Source organism: Carassius carassius, chromosome 17 (genome assembly GCF_963082965.1).
Source record: "Carassius carassius chromosome 17, fCarCar2.1, whole genome shotgun sequence".
Lineage (NCBI taxonomy): Eukaryota > Metazoa > Chordata > Actinopteri > Cypriniformes > Cyprinidae > Carassius > Carassius carassius.
Window position 1 is genome coordinate 5,124,141 of NC_081771.1, and position 27,246 is coordinate 5,151,386.

At 35.2% G+C, this 27,246-nt stretch overlaps 1 protein-coding gene across 1 annotated transcript; it reads left to right on the top strand.

Moving 5' to 3' along the window:
- Positions 1 to 3,876: 3,876 nt before the first annotated feature.
- On the top strand, positions 3,877 to 26,979 carry LOC132091020 (CD81 antigen-like). Its single transcript, XM_059497804.1, has 8 exons — positions 3,877 to 3,994; positions 10,018 to 10,120; positions 18,909 to 19,006; positions 19,524 to 19,598; positions 19,702 to 19,785; positions 19,885 to 19,950; positions 26,213 to 26,296; positions 26,622 to 26,979. The coding sequence occupies exons 1-8, from the start codon at positions 3,926 to 3,928 to the stop codon at positions 26,685 to 26,687; spliced, it is 645 nt and encodes a 214-aa protein (XP_059353787.1). The 5' UTR covers positions 3,877 to 3,925; the 3' UTR covers positions 26,688 to 26,979.
- The last annotated feature ends 267 nt before the right edge of the window (positions 26,980 to 27,246 follow it).

Genomic DNA, 27,246 nt, shown 5'->3' on the forward strand with positions numbered 1-27,246 from the left:
AATGACTAAATGACTTTTATTTTTGGCTGATGTCACTAAGCCCCTCCAACCACTTGTCAACTAATTTCCACAGACATCTTGTCAGTCAGTCACCAATGGTTTAAAAAGTCCTGGGCCCAATTGCAAGAAGTATATTGTCAAGGGTTTTCTTAACCTTAGGGACTTCTTACAGATGTCTACTGGCCTACATGTTCTTGTTAAATATCTTGATTCTGAAACATATCATCTTATCAAATTAAAAGGGTTTGGAAATGGTAAAACAAATCTGTTTCATGTTGACCTAAGTTCTTAATAGAGCATTTGTGTTGTTGGTTACCACAGAAGATAATTTGACATGAAAAATAAATATGAAAAAAGAGTTGTTGTTTTTTTCCACAGTGCACTTAATGAAGTCTAGTAGACAAGCATGAATAAATACTTACAAGGATAGTTCACTCAAAAAAATTTTGATTTAAAGATTTATTCTAATGCTGTATGACCTTCTTTTTTTGGAGAGGAAAAAACACCCAAACGTTGCATGTTAGCATGAAACACTAAATGGTTTAATAGAATTGTTTATCAACCAACTAAAAAAGTTAAACCCAGTTAACTTCACTTTGTGTTTGCTCAAGAATACCAGTTAAAAACATGGAAGGAAACCAGAATAACCAGAGGTTCACTGATTTAGAAAAATAGATCAATTTTACAGGTCAAATAAACTTAAGTTATAAGATAAATGACCAATGTAATTGCATTGCTATGAATATTTCACATTGTTCAGATTATTTTCTGTGGCCATCAACGGCATGCCATACTGTTGACAGAGCCAAATCAAGAATATTCCTTTAAATATTTTCCATTGTGCTGTAAGCCCACAAAAAGCAGTTGACTTTACAGAACAGCCTCAGTTTAAGCTTTCGGAATTAGTTTTTTTTTTTTTTCTGGATTTGATGTTAAAAAAAGCTGTGACTCAGACACGACCTCCAGCCATGTGGTAGAAAAACTAAAACGGTCAGGGCAAATTTTGTCAGACACTTTAAGTAAGCCGGAAAGTTTGTTGAAACTGTTGGTGGGACCGACCTCACATCTCAACAGATGTGCCTCACACACATGGAAACGGACCTACGCTGGAATGCATTAAACGTTCCCCTTCCAGACTAGAGGCTTCTACGTGATGCCTAGAGAAATGGCCTTCACAGTGAAAATCGTTAAAAAGCAATTCTAACAACCACAAACAGGTGTGTCACTCCAATCAGACTTTGAATACATTTGTTTAGGCAGCATGTGGAAGTCTTAAAAAAACAGATGGAGCACAGCCTGTGAGACCCACCTCAGGTTTGATTGTGTAAACAGAGGGAGACCACATGCCAAAGGTCAGGTGCACGGCCAAATGATGAGGTCATGTCTGGAAGCCTGAAAGCCACAGGTCTGCAAGGTCAGACGTCAAAGTTCGGGTGGAATAATCAACAGCATTGTTAGGTTTATGTAACATAACCCATGAGGTCCTTCATCAGCACTTGTTTGTTTAGCGATATAGTGCGGGTCAAGTAAAAGGGTCATCATTTCAAACAAAGTCACTTTCACACAACCATTTGCTCTCATTAGAAGAGGATGTTTTGTGATCAAAAGTTATTTCAAACACCTCTGTGTACTCTGTGTAATTTTCCTCACAGTCATGTTAATGGAACAAACAAGCTTGTCTATAATTGTTTGTAGGACAGCTCCCTACGGAGAGTCTGTTGTGACAAATCCAAGAGAGCCGCTTTTGTTTAATTCACAAAGAATATTAACGAGATTAATGAACTGTGGATGGTAGATACTGACACACTGTGGGGATTTCAAACAAGGCTACGGCCACCCCTCCGTGTGCGTACTACACGGATTTATCGTTTTCAGAAAGGCTGAAGATTCCATAATTACATTCACATAAAAATATCAAAGTATTAATCGAGAGATAACAGTGAAATCATTTTATAAGCAATAAGTTGTAGGCTACACAGTAAACAACGTGGACGGAGCAATTAAAAAACAAACAATAGTCGCCCTCTAGTGGTTAATTCCCAAATGTACAATGGATGAGGACATTAGGCCTATTTAATGTTGCTATTCTCTTCTATTATAGTATGAATGAGTGCCTTTTTTCTTTTTGTGCAAAAATAAGATTCCAGATGTTATGTCACTCAATGTTACTTGCCATTGGCCCGTTGTTGTACAATATTGACAGTACACGTGTTTTTAGTATAGCCTACATGTTTTTTTCACTAGAGGGAGCACTGCTATTACAATCTTCCTCTATGTTGTTTAAATTAACGTAACATAATTAATCATATACTAAGTACTTATATTAAAAATCACATGTCCTGATTTCATTGCAGCTTTATAGAAGGCCGTTTATTCAAGAGTTTACTTGATTCATAGGGAAATAAAACCTGAGATAACATTTGAATTATTTTGTATATATATTATTTCCGCTTTGATATTAATCAGAGATGACCACAATAAATCCCTTAAAGGGTTAGTTCACCCAGATAGCAAAATTAAGTCATTAATTACTCACCCTCATGTTGTTCCAAACCCGTGAGACCTCCGTTTATCTTTGGAACACGGTTTAAGATATTTTAGATTTAGTTCGAGAGCTCTCAGTCCCTCCATTGAAGCTGTGTGTACGGTATACTGTCCATGGTAAGAAAAACATCATCAAAGTAGTCCATGTGCCATCAGAGGGTCAGTTAGAATTTTTTGAAGCATCGAAAATACATTTTGGTCCAAAAATAGCAAAAATGACGACTTTATTCAGCATTGTCTTCTCTTCCGTGTCTGTTGTGAGAGAGAGTTCAAAACAAAGCAGTCTGGATATCTGGTTCGCGAACGAATCATTCAGTTCACCAAATCGAACTGAATCGTTTTGAACGATTCGCATCTCTAATACGCATTAATCCACAAATGACTTAAGCTGTTAACTTTTTTAATGTGGCTGACACTCCCTCTGAGTTCAAACAAACCAATATCCCGGAGTAATTCATTTACTCAAACAGTACACTGACTGAACTGCTGTGAAGAGAGAACTGAAAACATTACTAATATGTTGGTGTAATTTTAAAATATGTTATTCTTTTTAGATTCATATCAGTGTCATAAAGTCTATACTGTGTCCTGGATGTATTTGAAAACCATACTTAGATTTTGCTGGCTGTATAATCATGAACTCAGATGATGGTCAAAGCCAACAGTGTTACTCAGACATTATGTTTTATAAACCTAGCTGGCCATTGTACTTTGAGAGATGGGTTGTGTTTATACATCATGTATTAAAGTATTTTAAAGTTTATACAAAACAGTTAAGGTCAAAGACTATTACCAAAGTAAATATAACTTAGCTATATAATTTATGTATAATGTAGAGGCTGGGTTTTACATGTAAAAATACATGAACACTCATGGGTTTGAATAAATATAGTAAAACGACAGCCTCTCCTGAAAATGTGAGAAAGATTTTAAGATCATCTCAGTGAGTCTAAAAATCTTTTATTGCGATTTATATATATATATATATATATATATATATATATATATATATATATATATATATATATATATATATATATATATATATATATATATATATATATATATATAATATGATTTTTAAAAATAGATCTATCTATCTATCTATCTATCTATCTATCTATCTATCTATCTATCTATCTATCTATCTATCTATCTATCTATCTATCTATCTATCTATCTATCTATCTATCTATCTATCCATAGCTGGACCAATGGGCGGTGCTGATCCGCGTGCGCTCTCTAGCTCTCTCTCTCACACACACACACAGTCACAGACGAAGTGCAGCGATAGTGTTGACGGTCCGTGAGTAGATTCTGCTTAAGCAATATTCCTGACCTACATATCTGCGCAAACATTTTGGTCGAAACGGCAGGCAGGATGAGTAAAGTCCAGGGCTGCATGAAATGTGTCAAATACCTGCTGTTCGTCTTCAACTTCATATTCTGGGTGAGTGCTGGTGATATCTGAGTGATGATGTCACGCATGCATACTTTGATTTAGAGCGAAATGCACGAAAGCAAATGTAACGTGCATTTGTTGTGACCTGTTTGTCCTGGAGTTGCTCAACATGTGTATGATGCTCTTTCTGTTTTAACGCGAAAATGTGGCAGCTCTCTGTGGACTCTGGGATGCAGATGATTTTGTAAAGTACTAGCCTAGTTGGTGACAGATGTTGGTCGTGTCTCAAATTTAGTGAGCTACCTACCTGGACAACACTTCTGAGAATCATGGGCACGTGCAGATATTTTGAGCGTCGTACGTGCATCAAGCGCCTCAGATGCTCAATATCTACTAGATAGACAGCCACCATGTACCTTTGTTTTAGAGGAAATCTGCAATTTTATTAGTATACTTTCCATTGGTTATTAATATAGGGGAGTGTTTCTCAAGTGAATATTTTTTTTGCGTGGATTGGAGACAGTCGCTGGGCACAATTGGAAGTTTAAAATGGAAAAAGATGGAGAAAAAACACCTACACAAACACATATACAGTATATTCTTTCTGCTGCTCTCTCTCTCTCTATAATTTAGTACTGTCAGAGGACTAATCGCGATTAATCGCATCCAAAATAAATGTTTGTTTACATAATATATGTGCGTGTACTGTGTATATTTATTATGTATATCTAAATACACGCTCATGCATGTATATTTTTCACAAAACATTTATATACAATATAAATTATATGATTTTTATATTAATGTAAAATGTAAATATCTCCAAATATATACTGTATGTATTTGTATTTATATATACATAATAAATATACAGTACACAGACACATATATTATGTAAACAAAAACTTTTATTTTGGATGCGATTAATCACAATTAATCATTTGACGGCACTAACTACACACACACACACACACACACACACACACATATATATATATATATATATATATATATATATATATATATATATATATATATATATATATATATATATATATATCTACAGTACAGGCCAAAAGTTTGGAAACATTACTATTTTTAATGTTTTTGAAAGAAGTTTCTTCTGCTCATCAAGCCTGCATTTATTTGATCAAAAATACAGAAAAAACAGTAATATTGTGAAATACTATTACAACTTAAAATAATAGTTTTCTATTTGAATATACTTAAAAAAATAATTTATTCCTGTGATGCAAAGCTGCATTTTCAGCATCATTACTCCAGCCTTCAGTGTCACATGTAACATCCAGTCTATCACATGATCATTTAGAAATCATTCTAATATTCTGATTTATTATGAGTGTTGGAAACAGTGCTGCTGTCTAATATATTTGATGAATAAAAGGTTAAAAAGAACTGCATTTATTCAAAATAAAAATAAAAATTATAATAATATATATTCTAATAATATATTTTCTTTACTATCACTTTTTATCAATTTAACACATCCTTGCTGAATAAAAGTATTAATTTTATAAAAAAAAAATAAAGAAAAAAAAATACTGACCCCAAATTACTGACCAGTAGTGTATATTGTTATTACAAAATATTTATATTTTAAAAACATAGCTTCTTTTTTTTTTTTTTTTTTTCACTTTTTATTCATCAAAGTTTTCTAAAAAAAGTATCACATGTTCTGAAATAATATTAAGCAGCAGAACTGTTTCCAACTTTGATAATGAATCATCATATTAGAATGATTTCTAAAGGATCATGTGATAATGATCCTAAAAATTCAGCTTTGCATCACAGAAATAAATTATAATGTAAGGTATAACAAATTTAAAAACAATTATTTTAAATTGTAATAATATATCACAATATAATTTTTTTTCTGTATTTTTGATCAAATAAATGCAGGCTTGATGAGCAGAAGAAACTTCCTTCAAAAACATTAAAAATAGTAATGTTTCCAAACTTTTGGTCTGTACTGTACATTATTGGCTTTTTTCTATTTTCTATTTTGTTTTTGAGAGGAAAGCGCACAGTATATATTAACATATATTACGTTGCTAAGTTTTGCTGCCTTTGCTCTGAAGCCCTCCACTGCGTCTTCTTCTCTTGATTTGCATCTTCTGGAGAGCTTAATTACAGTCTTGCAGTACAGCGCCACACTGGTCAAACTGCGTTATTGCAGGTTCTTACATTAGGTCATATGACATAAAACGACTACTCGACAACAAAAATATTTGTTGACCATTTTTAATTATTAACATCCATATTCTTTGTTTTACTATGTTTTTCACTGTAAAACAGAATGCATGTCAGGAGAGCCAGCTGACAGCATTGATTTTCCTCTATTTGTTTTTCTTCTCAAGTCATGTTTAGGGATGGGTACTGAAACCCCGTATTAAACTGGCCCCGGGGCTAAATTATGAAAGACCGTAATATCAGTAAGATTTGGAGGGAAAAAATTTATGTACTATGTATTTTTGCTTAATAATATTATCGTGCACATTTTATCAAACCAAATATTTCTAATGTGCGATCATATTAAGAAGTTTGTCTGTGAGATCTGCGAGATCTCTCATGCACGCCGCGGAGGCTGTCTGTCAGTCACACACACACAACAAGAACGAACACGGTATACGCACACGCATAACAGTACGAAAACTCCCGCTTAATACAAAGAGTGATTATGGCGGAGAGAGCAAAACGTTCCAAAGTGTGGTTATACTTCACTAGAGTTGATGCAGACAACGCTCGTTGTCATAAGTGCAAAAAAATAATTCCATGTAAGGGCAGAAACACAAGCAATCTGTCAAAGCATCTTTCAAAAGTGCATTATGTGCAGACAGAGAAATGCAAAGTTTTCGACTGCCTAGCTAGCTCGTCTCTGGTTGTTAGCTCATCTAATGTCACCATTCTGAATCATAGGAACAACTGTTGCTTAGGCCTACTGTTTATTGGCTGTCTGTTCACTAACTCACTGTTAAATACTCTCCCAGTTCGTTTTATTTGGCTCCTAGAGTCCTTATCTAGTACTCCCCACCAGCTGAGAGTGACAAATGTTTTAGAGACTGTCAGTTTGTTGTGATATTTTTTTTACATATCTCAGGCAGGTTATTGAAAGTGCCACTCTTTTGTGCTGTATTCAGCACTCCTTTATTCACTGAACCACAGTGAATTCTGAAGGGTGCATTGAACTCTGGATAATAGTGTTATCATTTCTTCAAAGACGAGGCCACAGTGGCGATCACTTTTTTGTCACATGCATGGAAAGCGGAGAGATAACTCATATACTATGATAATAATGTTACAAAATGTCCCGTGAGGTGGAACTAAGGTTGCTTTTTTAATATTTTATAGTGTCGGTTGCTTGTAATGCTCACTTTTATCATGTTTTATGAAAGTGCAATCCTAGTGCTATAAACATAAATCCACACTGTCTAAATGAAAGATAACCTGGTGTACCCTATGCTGCTGCTTCTTAAAGTGAACTTCTTATCATGTGACCAGTTGTGATGCCTCATTTTATGAATACACTCAAAGTCTATTATTGAACAATACTTAAAATGATGACTGTTTTTATCTTTTTTTGGTGCTTTTTATCCTTTTTGTAGCTTGGCAGTATAAATCACCTTTCTGTTTTGTTGCATGAAAAGAAAACGGAGTACAGACACACTGTGCTTTTGCTTTTTATGGTAAAGAAATAGTAGATTAGACTTAAGTTGCATTGAAGGTTTATATTTGATCAGTTATTGCATTCCCTGAGAATCAAACCCATGACTTTGGTGTTGCTAGTGCCTAGTGCTACATGAATGCAATATTTGGATACATATGCATTATTGTTGATGGATAAAATGTCATGTAAATAATTGATAATACATTTATGAAAAAATATAATTTTGTCTAAATGTATACATAAGCTAGCAGATCTTTTAATTAGATTGGATCTGTTATTTTATTATTATTTATGCACTGTTTTAGTATTTTCTAATATATATATGTATATATATATATGTATATATATATATATATACATATATATTCATATATATATATATATATATATATATATATATATATATATATATATATATATATAAAGTTATTTTCAGTTTTAGTTTTTTAAAGTTGTAGTAATTTTGTTATGTGCTTTTGCCATGGATTTTCTTTTTTGTTTCTATTTAAAACTTTATTTTGTTTCATTTTTCATTTCAGTCATTCTATTACTTCCACTTAAACTTATTTTATTTCAGTTAGTTGCCAAGGCAGTATTATATACTTTTTTTTCTCTTTAATGTCTTTATTTATTTATTTTATCATAGCTTCATTTCTGTTTTAGTTTACAAAATTGCTGCATCAGATAAAGCATAATTTCCTGCATTTATTATTATTATTATTTTTAATTTGAAGCTGATGTGAAATAAGTTCTTTTAAAATCTTTCTCCAGTCTTTAGTCTTGGTTGTTTGAATCCACACAAAAGTCATAGGAACTGTTCAAAGAGCACATGTAACTCCTCCTACTTTTCATCACACTCTGATTTTTTACTGCACTAATGGTCACATAAGATTGGCTTAAACTGTTAGTGTAAGATGTAATGTAGGGCAGTGGCGTCAGTCATTGGTTATCTGTAGAGTGTTCTCAGTGTGCTGGACAGCAAGGCCTTTGTTTTTGAGAAGGCAGGCAGTAAAAGAAGTGGGTCGTTGTCCTGTGCAGTTTTATGTTGTGTCGGGTGGGCATGAGGGGGCAGGGGATGGCATCAGGGGATGTGGATGCCAGCAGGGCAAGCTTGTCAGACTGGCACAGCCTGCCTGTTGATCATAGAGATGGGCACCACAGTAGACCTACAGTGGCCCTAAAACTATTTAGATGCTCACATTACACTAAAACAACATGCTTGAAGCTAAACCCTTAAAAAACTTTTCTGAATGGCCTTTACAATTATCATCTGCTCTATTTAATTCCATTTCCACCAAATAAGAAAAAAATATGCTTTAAATCGGAATTATTACATAAAAAGTCAAAATTGAGATACTAAGGCATAATTAAGAGATAAAACATAAAGATTCTAACATAAAAAGGAATTGACATAAAAACACAAAATCATGACAGAATGCAGAATCAAGTATTAAAAAGTCAGTTATGACATTACAAATAAAAAGTATTAGAAAGTCATAACATAAAGGACAATTTTTAACATTGTGACGAACATTGTGTAAAAATTAATAGATTATGATAAAAGTCTTTTTAATGTCATAAATGCGACTTTATCACATAGTTTTAAGTTTTTGTCATAATTTCAACTCTTTATCATAATTATAACTTTGTGTTTTTTATTTGTTTACATATTATTAAATGCCATTTCACAAAACAAAACAAGAAATTATGAGATACAAGTCAGTTTTGGTATTAAAAGACAAAATTATGAGACGTTTTATGTTTTTGTAATATTTTTTTTACAATGATTTTGACTTTTAATATACATTTTCTATCTCATAATTTTGACATCAAAAGTTACAATTATGAGATCAAGGCAATTATGTCATAAAAATCAGATGTTTCTCTGAATATTATTTTCAGTTTTTGTCATGAATTCAACTTTTAATCATAATAGTGAATTCACAAAATTAACATTGATTTAACCGAGCTAACATGAACTGTAGTCGTACTGGAAAGGATAAATATTTGTAAATGTATGGTTCCCTTTGACTTGATAACTAGGAGACCAAAGGGCTTTCTGGTGTCCTTTCAGATGGTCAAATGATTGTTTCCAGTATCACAATAAAGCACTTTACCTTACAGAATTACAATCAATGCTCTATTTTAGTCAAGGTTATCCCTAAAGTTACGGTGATGGGCAAAATACAACAGTATCCTGTTCTCAAAATCAAACCCAGCATTCATGTGTTTGTACTTAAATAGACCTTTGCAGAATGTGAAACCAGTGACATGGAGTAAACCAGCAAATCTCACACAAACAGTTTTTTTCCAATTGTTAACAGTGATCTAATGAAGTGGTGATGTTTCCATACATGTTTCTGATTTGTTTCATTCTTGTTTGCAGCTGTCGGGGTCACTGGTGTTGGCTGTGGGATTATGGTTGAGGTTCGACCCAGAAACTGCCGACCTCTTAAAAGAAAATGATGCCCCTGAGCACTTCTTCATTAGTGAGTTGGAAAAGAATGTTAAAGCCCACGTCAAATGTTTACATAATAATTTTTGTAGGTTTCATAAATCTGTATAAACCTAAGCCATAATATAGTGTCAGGAATGCAGAGTTGCAGGGGTTATTAGGAGAGGAAACGGGCCATGTGTATATCTGCGAATGAGAGAAACTGTAAAAAAAATGTGACCAACATATAAAATGACCAATCAAAGTTTCCTTTCATTTTCTTCATCATTTAGGAACGGGTTTATTTAAAACAGTTTATACCACAATAATAGACTGACATAGAGGAAAGAAAGTAATTTTGCTTTGTATGTGCATTTGTCGTTTTTATAATTATAGCTACTTTTTTTATTTTTATTTCAGTGTCTGTCCTAGTTATTTTATTTTAATTCTTCAGTTTTTTTTTTTTTGTACATAGTTTTAGTTAACAATAACAATTGAAAAACAGAACAAAATACTTTGTAAACTTGTAACCTTTCTACCCTGACTTCTGGATTTTGCATAAAGCCATCCAAGAGCTCTCAAGATTGAGGAAAAACTTATTTTTTGTGTGTGCAATATATCAGACAGACGTTGAATAATCATTAAATAAATATGCTAAATTTGCCATTATGCACTACACAATGTGACAGGTGTTGTTATGATCATGCGGCATTTATTTGTTTATAACTATATCATTAATCACAAAGCACAGAAACCGTCATAAGGAAACCCATACATTGCAGTTTCATTCATACAAGCACAACACCAACACACTATTAACAAAGCACCGGGCTTCAACGGCAGTTTCAGGCTGTAATTTCCCATCTGCCTCATGAAGCCCTAATGACCTCTGTAATAGCGTATCTGATATTGGTGTTAGGTGTGATAAATAAGCAAGGATGCTGATAGTTCTTGCTAATGGCTAAAGCTGATTTCTCATAGGGGAGGCTGTTAAACTGGTGTGGGTGAATTATAAAAACGTTATTTCCCCTTTAGCTCTGGTTAGTCCCCAGAGCAGGCAGTTGGTGAACTACTGTTGGTTGTAATGCTGGTCTCTCCATATACCTCATTGGTCTTGTAGAGGACAGAAGCAGTAATAAGTTTTTTTTTCAGAAAGGTTAGGGGTCACTAGTTGTTGAATGGTGTTTAAGGATTGTTATTTGCTCATTTATAATCCGGCATCCTGATGTTTTTTCTGCATGTTATAGCAGTGAGGTGATGTTTATTGGCCTCTGGTGACTAGACTGCGGTCCTGAGCTGCAATTAAGGGCTCATAATGGACAAACTACTACTTTGCAAGTGCTAACCATAATGATTATGAAACAAAATGCAGTACTGGTTTATTAAGATGGCAAATCCAAGATGGCGCCACACATGGCTGCTTCAGTGCTTGGCTCTCCAGTGTTTGTACTGTTTTTGTTCGTTTTTCCTGTTTTTTGTTTAACAAACACGATCAGTTTCACCAGGGATGAACTGCTGAACATTCGGCAGAACACATCACATGATATTTTTACGGATTTCAATTATTCAGACGTTTTACTGAACATTGTTATCGGAGGAGCAGCGGCGCTGATCAAACGCTTCAGGACGCGCAGACGGGGAAAGCGAGCGGGAGCGCTCGTCAGACTCAGGAAGCGCGGATTTCGAACGCCGTTGCCTAGCATCCATCTCGCAAATCTCCGCTCTCTACCCAACAAAACGGACGAACTCCTTCTGCTCTCTCGGACAAATAAGGATTTCTCTCACTCTGCTGCTCTGTGTTTCACGGAAACCTGGCTGAATGACGCCATACCGGACAGCGCGCTCCATCTGCCGGACTTTCAGCTGTTTAGAGCGGATCGCGACGCAGAATCAACGGGGAAATCGCGCGGCGGCGGGACATGCTTTTACATCAATGAACGGTGGTGTACAGATGTAACTGTGTTAAAGAAGATGTGCTGTCCTGATCTAGAAACGCAGTTTATCAACTGCAAGCCGTTCTATTCGCCGCGGGAGTTTCACTCGTTCATTCTGGTTAGTGTTTACATTCCTCCTCAAGCGCACGTGAGCTCAGCTTTACAGAAACTCGCTGAGCAGATCACAGACACAGAACAACAACACCCGGACTCTGTTTTAATCATTCTTGGGGACTTTAATAAAGCCAATCTCTCCCGTGAACTGCCAAAATACAGACAGCATGTTACCTGTCCCACCAGAGACAGTAATATACTGGATCACTGTTACACAACAATGAAGGATGCATATCACTCTGTTCCACGAGCAGCTTTGGGACGTTCTGATCACTGTCTGGTTCATCTTATACCGACCTACAAGCAGAAACTTAAATCTGCTAAACCTGTAGTAAAGACTGTGAAGAGATGGACCAGCGAAACAGAGCAGGATTTACAATCTTGTTTTGACATCACAGACTGGAGCGTTTTTGAAGCTGCTACCACCGATCTGGACGAACTCACAGAGACCGTAACATCCTATATTAGTTTCTGTGAGGATATATGCATTCCTACCAGGACTTATTTAACATTCAACAATGATAAGCCATGGTTTACAGTAAAACTCAGACACCTTCGTCAGGCCAAAGAGGATGCCTACAGAAATGGGGACAGGGTCTTGTACAATCAGGCCAGGAACACACTGAACAAAGAGATTAGAGCGGCTAAAAAGACCTACGCTAAAAAGTTGGAAGACCAGTTTACTTCCAACGACTCTACTTCAGTTTGGAGAGGACTGAGAGCCATCACAAACTACAAGACACCATCCCCTTGCACTGAGGCTAATCAACAACTTGCTAACGACCTGAATGAGTTTTATTGTAGATTTGAAACCCCCAACACCCACTCTGACCATCTCCCTACACAACCATTAACACCTCCTGCAATCCCCCTCTCCATACCTCCTGCTCTTCAAATCTGTGAAGATGATGTGCGCCAGGTCTTCAAGAAAAACAAAAGAAGAAAAGCACCAGGCCCAGATGGCGTTACACCAGCCTGTCTGAAAACCTGTGCTGACCAGCTGGCCCCCATCTTTTCACAGATCTTCAACAGATCCCTGGAGTTGTGTGAAGTGCCTTCCTGCTTCAAACGCTCCACCATAATCCCCATTCCAAAGAAACCCAAGATAACAGGATTTAACGACTACAGACCTGTGGCTCTAACGTCTGTCGTCATGAAGTCGTTTGAAAAACTGGTTCTGGCTTATCTGAAGGACATCACTGGACCCTTACTGGACCCCCTGCAGTTTGCTTACCGAGCAAACAGGTCCGTGGATGATGCAATCAACATGGCACTGCACTTCATCCTGCAACATCTGGACAAAACAGGGACTTATGTGAGGATCCTGTTTGTGGACTTTAGTTCGGCTTTCAACACCATCATCCCAACAACCCTCCAGACCAAACTGACCCAGCTCTCTGTTCCTAGCTCTGTCTGTCAGTGGATCACCAGCTTTCTGACAGATAGGCAACAGTTAGTGAGACTGGGGAAATTCATGTCAAACAGCTGCTCCACCAACACTGGTGCCCCTCAGGGATGTGTTCTCTCCCCTCTGCTCTTCTCCCTGTACTCCAACGACTGCACGTCTAAAGACCCCTCTGTCAAGCTCCTGAAGTTTGCAGACGACACTACAGTCATCGGTCTCATCCAGGACGGTGACGAGTCTGCTTACAGACAGGAGGTTGAGCAGCTGGCTGTCTGGTGCAGTCTTAACAACCTGGAGCTGAACACGCTCAAAACAGTGGAGATGACTGTGGACTTTAGGAGAAACCCCCCTGCACTTTCTCCACTCACCATCATGAACAGCACTGTGGCTGCAGTGGAGTCATTCAGATTCCTGGGAACCACCCTCTCTCAGGACCTGAAGTGGGACAATCACATTGACTCCATTGTGAAAAAAGCCCAACAAAGGTTGTACTTCCTTCGCCAGCTGAGGAAGTTTAACCTGCCACAGGAGCTGCTGAAACAGTTCTACTCAGCCGTCATTGAGTCAGTCCTGTGTACTTCAATTACTGTCTGGTTTGGTTCAGCTACAAAATCAGATATCAGAAGACTACAGAGAACTGTTCGGACTGCCGAAAGGATTATTGGTGCTCCCCTGCCCACCCTCCAAGAACTGTATACATCCAGAGTGAGGAAAAGGGCTCAGAAAATCACTCTGGATCCCTCACATCCAAGTCACCCCATCTTTGAACTTTTGCCATCTGGCCGGCGCCTCAGAGCCGCAAATACAAGAACAGCAAGGCACAAGAATAGTTTCTTCCCCCAGGCAATCTACCTCATGAACAGTTAAATGTTTCCCACTTAAACTTATGCTTATGCAAAAATGTGCAATATCCTTATATTTATTTGTTACCCCTCCATCCTAGAACATTCCTGCATCTCACTCAATCCTATTCCATTATCATTTATAGCACAATTGTTTATACACTTATTTATTTGCCAATTTGTAATTCTCCCGTAATTTTTTTTTTTTTTTTTTTTTTTTTTTTTTTTTCTGTATGTTGTTGTCTCTGTGCACTGGAAGCTTATTTCACTAAAACAAATTCCTTGTATGCGCAAGCATACTTGGCAATAAAGCTCTTTCTGATTCTGATTCTGATTCTGATTAAGTGTTGATATCATATGATCAGAGTTTCAAAGAGCAAATATAAAAAAGGAGAAGTGAGAGAAGCTCTGTGGATCTGTTGCTGACACACAAGATAACAAGCATTTCTTGGCAACATGCTTATACTTGGAACAAACAGTTTTTACCCAGAAACAGAAGATATATCACTTGGCAAACAACTATGTGTTATGAAGCTAATGGAGCAGATGCATAGAGACAAAAACAGGAAGAAAGAATGAGAATTCAACAAAACACAACACAATAATACACTTATGTGTGTGTCTGCTTTTTAAATTATACGTTTTATTTTTATAACATAATTTTTTACATTATTATTTAAATTTGATGTTTGAATAGTTTTATTTCCATATTAAACACAGCTCAACTCAGACTTCTTATTTAACCTAAGATATTTCAGATGTAGATTTTGGTATCATGTGAACAGCAATATACAAATTGCACTTATTTTAGCCACAGAAGTGGTGTTAGAGTGTGATACTTCTATAAACGGATGATTGCGCTTAAGTGATTTTTTTTTAAAAGTAGATTAGAATGTTAAAAACTAGTGTTGCTGGTGCAACAGTTTAATCTGTATTCGTGAAGATTTACTAATTTTATATATAGGCACATGTGTCAGTAATTAAATTGAGTATTTCACCTTTTTTTATTTATTTTTTATTAATGTACGTGAAACCAGACCCAACAAAATTCATTTTGGTTAAATTCTGTTTAACCAATAAGATACCAATATATCCAGACATTAAAATATTAATTAAATTAGTGTCATATAGTCAAATAAGTCATATATTTCTACCTAGTGCTAAACTTAATAGTTTGCCTCTGTGTTTTGTTTGCATCATATCTGTTGCTATATTGTGCATTTGAGCAACAATGACTAGAACAATCACTTTTACAATAACAGTGCAGAAGTTAACTTCCAGTAAACATCTTTGCAGATGAGTCAAAGCTTTCCATGTGCTCATCTTTTTGCTTTTCTTGTTCTGGGGTCATTGCTAAACAACAAATGCACATATTCCATGCCCTGAAGTCAGGAGCAATTGAATTGCCTGATTCCTGGCATGTTTAAGAGAGATCTCTCTGCCCATTTAGAGATGTTCAGTGTTTGTGTTATAGGGAGGGCAGGAGGGCTGTTTATATGAAATGCCAGTGTGTTTTCCATCCATTTGGAAATTAGGAAGTCAAGAGTAGTAAGGGCTTGGTGTTTTTAGCTTGCTGAACTCACAGAGGACTCGTGTCAAATCTCCTTTGTCCTGTCCTCAAAAACAACATTATTTTCTCCCTCGGGGATTAATTATTGTGTGTTGTGATGATTGTCTTCCCTCAGCGTTTTTGCTTTTTGGCAAGCCTTTTGGTCTTCTTGACTCCTTGGGGGATGGAAATGTCATATCTGAATTTATGTAAACCTGTGTTTAATGGTAGAAACATGTTTGTTTGAAATGCTGTACTGCTGGTTGTTAAACGACTGGGATTGTAGTATATTTATTTAGGCCTTCTGATTTTGCTCTAGTTTATCTTTTTCCATTAATTAGCTTGGCCCTAGCTTGTCTAAAGTGGCTCTGAGTTGGCAACGAGTTGCTCGCAAGGGAGATTGCGGCATCCTTAACGACGGTGTCTCGAGTGACTGTGCTAGCACCATGCGCCTGGGGTGACTGAATTGTTGCTATGGTGAGTTACTTGGCAAGAAGAGGAGAATGACAACAAGATCAGGAAGATCCTGTAATCATGAATGTCCAGAATAGATCTGAAATGTTATGTCTTTAACTACAGCTTTACCTTTTCTGAAGAAAATGAGAAGAAAGTGTTGTGCCAGTGCATGACTAGGATGTTTTTAGGTGGTTGTTTGTTGGTTTTCAGGTCTAAAGATATATGACACATTTGGTGGGTCTCTAAAGAAAAGCACCCAGTAACTTCTATAATGTTTTCTTTGTATAGTTAAAGGGATAGTTCATCCAAAATGAAAATTTGATGTTTATCTGCGTATCCCCAGGACATCCAAGATGTAGATGACTTTGTTTCTTCAGTAGAACACAAGCTGAGATTTTTAAGTCAAACTGTTGCAGTCTATCAGTCTTATAATGTAAGTGGATGGGGATCACGGCTAAGACATACAATAAAACTAAACAAAAACATACACAAACAAAACCAAATTAAACCCTGCGTTTCATGATAATACTGGACGATACATAGACTGCAACAGTTTGACTTAGAAATCTCAGTTTGTGTTCTACTGAAGAAACAAAGGCACCTACATCTTGGATGTCCTGGGGTAAGCAGATTAATATAAAATTTTCATTTTTGGGTGAACTATCCCTTTAATTAACGTATAACAGCCATTTCAGTCTCAAGTGAAAAACGTGTAGCTTAACAATTACAGAGCCCAAAACAAAAATGTATATTTTTTTAACTATTAGCCTATATAATAACTTTGCATAAATATAATGGAATACATGACCGTAATGATCATCATTACTATTATTAATAAATTATATCTGAGCTGAATTTAGCTACAGATATGATAACATTTTTGCATCCTTACTAATAAATAATTAAATTACTATTTTGCAAAACAATTGTTGCATAAAAATAACAAAATGTACTTAAATATATAATTATTATTTCTATAATTATATTTATGTAAAGTTGTTTTATGATTTAAATGGTCTCAGAAAAAATTATATTATATGATTTGCTTTTGACTAAATTATCAGTTATAAAACATAACATGCATTAGCAACAAAAGCAACAAAATTAAGTAGCAACAACAAACTGGTCTTTTGTTCCTGGGATGTTGTATAGCTGAATAATTCATCATTTCTTAGAGCATCAAGTAGATGTTTACAGTAAATTGAGACAGTTAACAGACTGTGGGATTGAGATGAACAATGAAATGTGTGCTTAACTGGTTTGGGGGGGAAAACATCTCGCCGGTAAATACGATTATAGTCACTGGTTGAGCTTGTGGAGTCTTGAGTGTGTTGTGCACACAAAGACTGTTTGTTTCTGTAGAGCCGAGGCCTTTGAGACTCTGCTTGTTGGAGATACGTGAGGAAACACATTTCACACAGTCTCAAACTTCCCTACATACAAGATGCAAAACAGAAGAATTGCAGTGCACTTTTATGCCTTGTGCTTTTGCGTGGGATTGTAGTTTGCATTGTATGGGAAAGTACCACAACATCTGTCAGGAAATGCCCACAGAACCTTTATAAAATTAGATTCAGCTGCTTTCATTCTCAATCATCTAAAAGTACACCTGGGTCCACATTCATAAACCACCATGAAGTGAGAATGCTGAGATAGACTGGTTTTACATCAGTGATCCTAGAACAGTATAAAGTGACAGAGAGAACTAGATTGCACATCGAAGTTTAATAATAAAGGTTTGTCTTTTACATAATAGTTCTCTATATCAGCTGCTTATTAAAATGTTTTTAAATATATTAAAATCATTAAATATCATAATTGTACATATTTTAAATGAATATTATTACATCAAGTACTCTTTATGACCAATGAATGTAGGATTGTTAAAGTTAACTAAAATATTATCAACATTTTTGTGAAGTGAAATGAGGCTGAAATAAAATATGAATATTAGATGGAAAACTAAAAAAAGTAGCCTTGGTGTTGAATCGCTAAAATAACTAACTGTAAATAAATAAAAAATAAAACTCAACTAAACTTGAATAGTAATATTTAAAAGCCCAGAAAAAAATGACAAAAGTACTGTACATAACTGAAACTTACTAAAAAATTAATTTTATTTGAAATCTGAAAATCTGAAAATAAATAATAATTCTAAATATTAAGAGAAAATTGCTATAGTATATAAATAATACTAACGCTGAAATAATTTTGACTCACAAACATAATTTTCTCAGCAGTTTTTACATGAAAATAAAATATTTATTTATTTAGATAGATAGATAGATAGATAGATAGATGATAATTTGCATCTTAGAGCTAAATATAACTAGAAAATAATATTTTCATTTATTTTATCCACTTTTAACATCCACATACTCACATTTTACAGTTGAAAATGAACAGATTATTTCATTACACAGTTCTATTCATGTTCTGCCATCATCTGGTCATACAGTGAACTGCATGCTGGGATGTTTGTGGACTTCAACTTTCAGTAGACCAACTCTAAACATTACGCTATACTCCTGGCTTCTCCTCAGCGGTGTACATCCTGATCGGAGTGGGAGGCCTCATGATGTTGGTGGGGTTCTTCGGCTGCTTCGGGGCCGTGAGGGAGTCACAGTGTCTTCTGGGATTGGTGGGTAAGAACTGCGCAACAGTAAATGAACAAAACACTGTTCCACCATCCCCATCTACAGCCTACATGCACACTGAATGTTGAGACTGCTTTAAAGCACCACTTCTGTGATTTCTTCAAGAATAAAACGGACCTTAATCTCTGCTAGATTTTATTTATTTATTTATTTATTATTCTTGAATTGGGATTAATTTATGTTCTGGAATCCTTTTAATTTATTATTGGTATTAAATCTAATTTTGTAAAAAAAAAAAAAAAATTAATTTAAAAAAAAAGTATCATGAATCCCATCGCATTGTGAGTTGAGTGAATTGTTACATCCCTAAAATGGACCCTGTTTACTTTCTTAATACATGTTTCTGGTCTGATTATGCACGGCCCATCAGTTCAAATTATAAACTAAAATAAGTAATAACGCTCCTATTAGGAGTAATAACTATATTTATATTCTCTGAAATAATACTGTTGATTTGTAATTAGTACTGACAAACTAAAGTGAAGTTTTTTTGTTGTCTAGTTCTTCGCTTGCCTTCTTGTCATTTTTGGGGCAGATGTTGCTGCTGGAGTCTTTGGCTTTCTTAATAGAGATAAGGCATGTCACACACTGTATCAATCATTTTATTGAACATAAAAATGAACATCTGTCATAATCTTAATGATGTGATATGATCAGATACTCTCAAATGTTTTTCTAGATCATTGACGATGTCCAAAAGTATTACAAGTCTTCTGTGGAAAATGGCAATAGGACTACTATTGTAAACATGTATCACAAAGTGGTAAGTCAAGCTTTTGTTTTACAGAGAGTTAGTAAATTGTCTGTGGCTATATTGGCAGTATTGTCATCATCTTCTGACATTTCTGTTCTTCTTTCACAGCTTGAATGCTGCGACGCTGAGTCCTCTCCCCCTTCTGTACTGTGCACTCCTGAAAGTCCTGACAAGGTATGTTCAAATTCACCATCTGTTTTTGAAATATGTATTTGAACACAGATCTGAAGGAATCTCTTGAGTTAGTTGAAGGGAGTCATAATTCAGAGGCTTTAATTTACTTTATGATGCATGATCCAAAGGCAGGTCATCTGAAAAGATTTTTCATGCATAATTATCTAGGGTTGTCTACGATTCTTCAATTAAATTTGAGTACTCGATTATAAAAAATCCTCAACTGCATTTTGTCTGTGTGGTTTAACCGGTAAAATACTATGAGAATCCATGAAAAGCATTATTAGACCATTTTCTAAAGTTGCATGAAATATAAAAAAAATCATAAGAAAGCAATCTGTGAATTCACAAAGGCTGCGATTGAGTTAAATAAATATATAGCTGCTGGTTTAATATGTGCTTTATTTATATGCGTGTAGGTTACGTTCGTCTCAGAGCGGCTCACAATAAATGCTGCTCTACACAAACAAGTATTATTTACATTTGTAAAGCGTCTCAAACAAATCTCTGCAAATGCTGTGAGTCTGAATAGCTTGTAATGTTCATCTGGGAATTCTATCAGATTTATAAGGTAAATAATTTATAAACCTATGCCAACATCTTTCTCAATGGGCTAGTTGCACAAGATGGCGCCGGTGAGCTTCAGCGACGCGAGTGTGTGCATACTTATTTCCGGTCTTGCGACGCTCGCATTGACTGTAAGGGAAACTTACATACGAAACTTGGCTAGATGTATATAATTAATGATATTCATTTAACAGCCGATAGTGGTATATCAAAAACATGGGGAAACATCCTCCCTACATTTTGCGTACCTTTGTGTGGAAATTCATCAAGATACAACGCGGAGATTGCTTTATTCTTCTGTTGATTATGAGATCAGCGTCAGGTCAGGTCCACAGGGATTTCTTCTTTCAAACACAAACCACTCAAATATGCAATACTTTTCATTTTCGAAGAGCTGGTTTTGTTCTGACTGTTATGTAAGATCAATGTTTCTGACTGTCAAACAAGACGCACAGAGATTTCTGATAAAGCATGTTTTATTAACTTTATTTGATAACATAATTTATAACTAACTGTACAATTAAACGTAATATAATTATGGTAGGTTTGCCTTAAATAAAAGATCGCTGTTTGCATTCATGTGTGTTTTTATCTATGTTTATTTGTTTTGTGAAAGATCTGCAGCATAAATCATTATCTGTCTATGAGCAGCCATGTATATTGTTTGCATTAATTATCAGATTAAACAGATATTAAAATTAGTCACGTATTTTTTACTGTGTAAAATAATAAAATATGTTGTGAAAATAACGATGAAACAGACTGATGTATGTGTACAATTGAGAAATGGATACTTCTGAAGATAAATCGCAGCCCACGTCTCACGAGGTAAATATTTCATTAAAAAAATAAAATAATGCAAACATTTTCGAGAAATAAGTAATTTGTACATTCACATATTTGGAAAGATAAAAATACATTATGTAGCTGTGTATACAAACCATGAGTTCGACTTTCATCTCGTGAACAGTAGGGAACATAGTGTATTTAATTCATTCACCAGACCCAAACATACACAAGTTTCAAATCCACTGGCTCAGTTAACATTTATAGTATAGTAATAATAGCAGTGTATATCTTATTTGCATTTGAAGTGATATTATAAATCCTGTAAACAAATAGAAGGTAATATTTTGACTTCTCCGGTTCTCTGCACTGACGTTTAGCACAACCGGGAATATCTACGCACACACTTGCAAGACCGGAAATCCAAGATTGCGGAGATATGCAACTAGCCCATATGCTAACTGTTCCTCACGCACCCTTCATACTGAGTTTGCCTGTTCTGATCTGTCCATGTTCTTGTTCAAGAAAGTACAGTGGCTGTATCATTTCTATAATAAATAAGTGGCCAAATATTAAAAATTAAGTGGACATTTGACTTATATGTTGTTTGATCAAAATCAAACAAGGATTAGATCGCGCTGTCAAGTGTAAAAACATTTGTGAGGCTGTTGGCGCCCTCTGCAGGCATTTGATGTAATGCATAATGTACATAAGTTATAATTCTGTTTTATTATATTATGTATTTTAGCTGTTTTGTTTAGGGCTGAAACGATTCCTCGAGTTACTCAAAAAAATATCATTGAGGCAAATTATTTGCTTTGACTGTAACTAGACTAGGAAAACTGTGTTTCCCCACGAACCATTATTACGGACATACAAAATGATAAACGCTGGACATATATAAGTCCGTAAATCAATATGGTAGCTAGATATTTTAGACATTGCCTGTTTTGCTCTCGCCAACAAAAAATAATTCCAAACACAGCCACGGCACTGTTTACGCACTCATTTAGTTCCTGAATGAATCACCTATTGAATGGTTCAGTTCAGTCGCAACGACTCAGTTCTTAACGGTGACTTGCTGCCACCTACTGGCGGTTTTAATTTGTCATTTAAAGTATCTTTTTATTTTTTTTTTTAGAATTGTAAATATCGCAATTCAGTGTTTTATGTTTAAAATAACAAAATATTATTCATGCATTCGTAACTGCAGGTTAAATGCATTCATGTCCCTCTGAGCTGAATTAAATAGCTTGTAAATAGGCCTATATCTAAATGCCTCTTCAGATGCAGCTTTGCAGTTTCTTTGATGAAAGATGAATTTTGTTGATACTGATATCATTTGTTTGGTAACAGCCAAAATGTCTCATTATTCTAATTGACTGATTAAATGTAAGAATTTGACTCAAAAGATGTTATATTTACATTTTATTTACTTAAAACAGCCCATTCTTATTCGCATATGGTACCCTGTAGATTTAAAAAAAAATGTTTAACCTTTATTTTACTTTATAATGTGGCACTTATACATCAGACAATTTTAGTGCTGTTTTGTCTCACAGGCAGGGCATGTTTCAGACTGAAGTGATGAGTAGGTCTGACTTAGGCCCTTAGATGGTGGCGATGTTGTTCTTTATGGTGTATAAAGGAGGGAAGGAGGGGTACGACACAGACCAGTGGACTGTGGCGGTAACAGGGGCTTAGAGAGAGAAATGAACCAGACAGTGGCAAGATATCCCATGAGTCACTTGATCCGATAAGCCCAAAGGGGCACAAAGGCGACAGTTTTTTTTATTTATAGCAGGCGGGAAGACACATTGATTGGCTGATAAACATGAAACACATTGTGCTTCAGTTGTCAAGTTCATGTTGTCAGTTGATCCCAATCAGTAATGCACATTAGAGAAAAGCAAACTGCAACAGCATGTTTACATAGGTTAACAGTGGTTAAAGAGCATAGAAATTAACTATTAAAATATATTTTGTGCACTAGAACTATTAGCTGCAGCCCTGTGTGTGTGTGTAATATAAAATATTGCAATCTTGTGAAATAATTTTACATTTTACTATTTAAAATATGTCCTTTCATTTTAAAATGTTATTTATTCTTATGATGCAAACTGAATTTTCAGCATCATTACTCCAGTCTTCGGTGTCACAGTAGTTTCCAGAAATCATTCTAATATACTGATTTGCTGTTTAAGAAATGTTGAAAACATTTGGTGCTGCTTAATATTTTTATGGAAACCGTAAAACATTTTCTTTCAGGATTAGTTGATGAATGGAAAGTTTAAAAGAACAGCGTTTATTTGAAACAGAACAAAAATGAACTTAAAGACTAGGTTATTTGTTATTTGGTTTGCAGTCAAATCGCTCATTGTTTTCTTTCAATTTAAACTATCATAGAATAAATAGGCACTGCACATACCTGCATAATCTGGTAAGAAACACAGTTGTGCATAACAGTGATTTGTACATAGTTCGATTACTTTATAAGCAATTACAGTTGTTGGTTATAAAACAAGCATATCTGCTATTTTATAACTTTGATAGTGGCTCATCCAGTCAGATTTCAGAGCCAGGCCTATTCATTGTATAATCTGTAGAAGTGGGGTTGTACGAGGCCCTGTGCAAAGTTAACGTGCGAGGCCCTCTACAGTTGTGTGTGTGTGTGTGTGTGTGTGTGTGGTTGGGGGTTGCTATAGTAACGAACAACTTTTATACACATCTGATCGATTGTGATGCAATGCTCACTGCCATACTTGCGCACAATTCACGGTCACGCACACACTCATAAGGATCTACTTAATAATAATATTAATAAAGTAATTAAATAAGTAAATAAGTATGCTAAAATGAGTTATATGAAGAGTTCAAATGCAAAAGTCTCTAAGTGCCATCCAACATTTTCTTCTAAAATGATTATTTTATCATTATGTTATTATTATTTTATTATGTTTATGTTCTGTTATTTTACTTATATGGGAAAGAAAATAAACTATTCATTGCCATTAAAGTGAAATTACTGAACCTACACATGGGAGCTTGATAAAAATGCTCATTTTAGAAGAAAATTTCAAACGCCACTTCATATGAAGTAGTAATCAATTTACACTATTTGAAAATAATATTTTATTTTAACGTGTGCACACTCACTCTTATTTGTATATCTAATAGTCGAAAATGCAAACATCTGTTTTCACATTTATTTATGATTTATATGAATCATTAGCCTATCGTATATTTTAAATTCAAAATGGAAATTTCAAAATAAAAATTTCATAAAATGTTGAGTGGGCTAGTTTGCATCACTAGATAGTCTATTACTGTCGGTCGCTAAACATTTGTATCGTAAAACAGTTTTCTAATACAGTAGGCTACTGCTTACTTCTTTCCACAAACTCTAGCTGCGTTGTGACAGTTACAGTAAGGCCCACAATCTTTTATTTGACTGGCCATCATGATCATTTTGACATTGACGAGTGCTGTTGGACCACTGAGGCAGACCAGCCTAGAGCCCTGCACGGGCCTCAAATTTAAGCCCTATCCTGAGACGCTCAGGCCCTAGCTGTGGACCTTATGGACCATTTTTTTTTTTGTTCGTGAAATATAAGTTGTTCTTTTTAACAACCAAGCAGCCAGCGCCAGACAGTGGTTTGATGAATTTAACCTTCTCAAATCATCATGACTTGCCTAAAATAAAATCTATAGATAAAAAACATTTCATGCATGTTTAAACACTAAACCTATAAATGTGCACTATATCCAATAGTTTGTGCAGAGAGTCCAAGCTAAAGAGCGCTCTGCAGGACATGGAGACGGCAGCGCAATTACTTTTTTTTTTTCAGTGGATACGCCATAATTTTTTGCTCATAAATGTAAGAGTAATGCATAATTCGTAACTGTAAATGGTCTACTTTTATTTGTGTGCACTCACAATATCAACAAAATGTTGTGCTTTTATAAAATACAGTGCTAAGTGCAAAATGTTTTAAAAATAATCATGATGTGCTTTCTGCTGTCTCTTCTTGAACAGGAGCGCTTCACAAAAATAAACCAAAACTCAGTGAAAACATGCCTCATAGACATGACAAATATATCTATAGAAAGCTTTAAACGACTCCTTAATGAAATAAAAAAACAAAAACTTTATAATCATAATCCGTATTATAGATATACGATATATACAAAGATTTTTCAGAAGCGTGTCTAAAAAAGAGGTGGCGAGTCAGGATCGGCAACTTCATCCTTGCGATACCGACTCAGAAAACACTATTTATTAGTAAATAATTCAAATATCTCCTTCCTATTTCTCCCTGACTCATTTATGGTAATTACTTTTGCCGGTGCTTTGCGGCAAGCTTAAGCCTGTTGTGTGCATTTGAATGCAGAACTCTTTAAATGCTCTGACAGCACGCTCTCTGCTGCAGGACACTAAGCACTGTTGAGCCACTCTTGACAGTCACGGTAACTTGTGTTGTTTCCACCAGCGTGCCAATTTTTTCACTCATCACTAATTGATGGATGTCTAAAATACTAAAATAAGGAGAAGCCTAAAATAGGCCCAATTCAGGGTGAAATGCAGGGCTCTAGACCAGCCTAAAAGTTAAACTTTTAAAACTTTTTGTCATCCTAACAAACTGATTTACTCATTCTCAAACAGAATATTAAACTGTCTATCAGCCATTTTTTTAGTCTTTCAAAGGACAAAATGGGTGGAAAAACAGACATAGACATAAATGACATAAAATTCAGGCCAGGAGTGAGGCCCTTCAGAGGTGCGAGGCCACACCCTTGGCACAGCCCTTGTGACGGTACTGCATGTGGTGTATGTATGCTGTTCTTGTGACATTATCACACTCCATCAGTTTGCCACACTCAACTAATGTTCTTTTGAAATATTTTCAAGGATTGTAACAAGGCTATAGAAGAATTCTTCATCGGAAAACTCTTCATAATCGGATATGTGGGCATCGGCATCGCTGGAATTATGGTAAAATTCTAACAAACTTCTTTTTGTGAAATGTGCTTGTAAAGTCTGGTCAGATTTATTTGTATAGTGATTTTGACAGTGCATTGTTTCAGAGTGCATTGATTTGACAGTAAATTAGGATGTTAAAGATTATTATGTCTTAGTATCTTAAGTGTGTGTGTGTGTGTATATATATATATATATTTGTAAAAGTATATACAAAATGTGTTATCATTAATATTAATGAGACTAGATTTGATTTTTTGTAATGCAGTGACCTTCATACGTATGTGTGTAGCCTATATTTGTCATATTTAACATTTGAACATTCCCTCTGTTTTGGCAGATAATTGGCATGATCTTCAGCATGGTTGTATGCTGCGCCATTCGGAACAGCAGAGAAGTTATTTAGGTTAATCGTGGTTCCCCTCTCAACCAGTTAGACTGTTTCAAAGCCCTCCATCTTTGACTTCATCAGATCATAACATTCAGGCTCGGGAAGCGGATGGAGGAGTTCCCATGAGGCAGCGTGGGTCTTGTGGTACTGTTTTGTGAACAGCGTTCTGTCTTTTCTGTTACTTGCATTGTTTGATGATGAGCTCCACTGCATGGACTTCTACTGTAACAGCATTAACATTTACATTTTTGTCTTTTTTTATTACTGAATCATCATCATCACATGGGGAAACTTCAGTGTAAATCTTGCTTTTTTCCAACTTAATCTCCTTTATTAGAGTCTTCAGTTCAGACATTCACATGTGAACTGGACATTTGCTTATGTAAATAAGCTCTCTGCTGCCTCACTGAATAACTACTTTTCAACATTTTTAATGTTATTTATTGTGTGAACAAGACCAGGTTTTTGTGCTAACAGATAATGTTAGTTATTGTATACATATGTTTATTGTTTTTTTGGCTATTAATATTTGGTTATTGTAATTTTGCCACATCTTTAAAATCCTGAATGAAGC

Coding starts and splice junctions, on each gene's coding strand:
- LOC132091020 (XM_059497804.1), top strand. CDS start 3,926: ATGAGTAAAGTCCAGGGCTGCATGAAATGTGTCAAATACCTGCTGTTC. Junction 19,599..19,701: donor GCTTTCTTAATAGAGATAAG/GCATGTCACACA, acceptor ATGTTTTTCTAG/ATCATTGACGATGTCCAAAA. Junction 19,786..19,884: donor TAAACATGTATCACAAAGTG/GTAAGTCAAGCT, acceptor CTTCTTTCACAG/CTTGAATGCTGCGACGCTGA.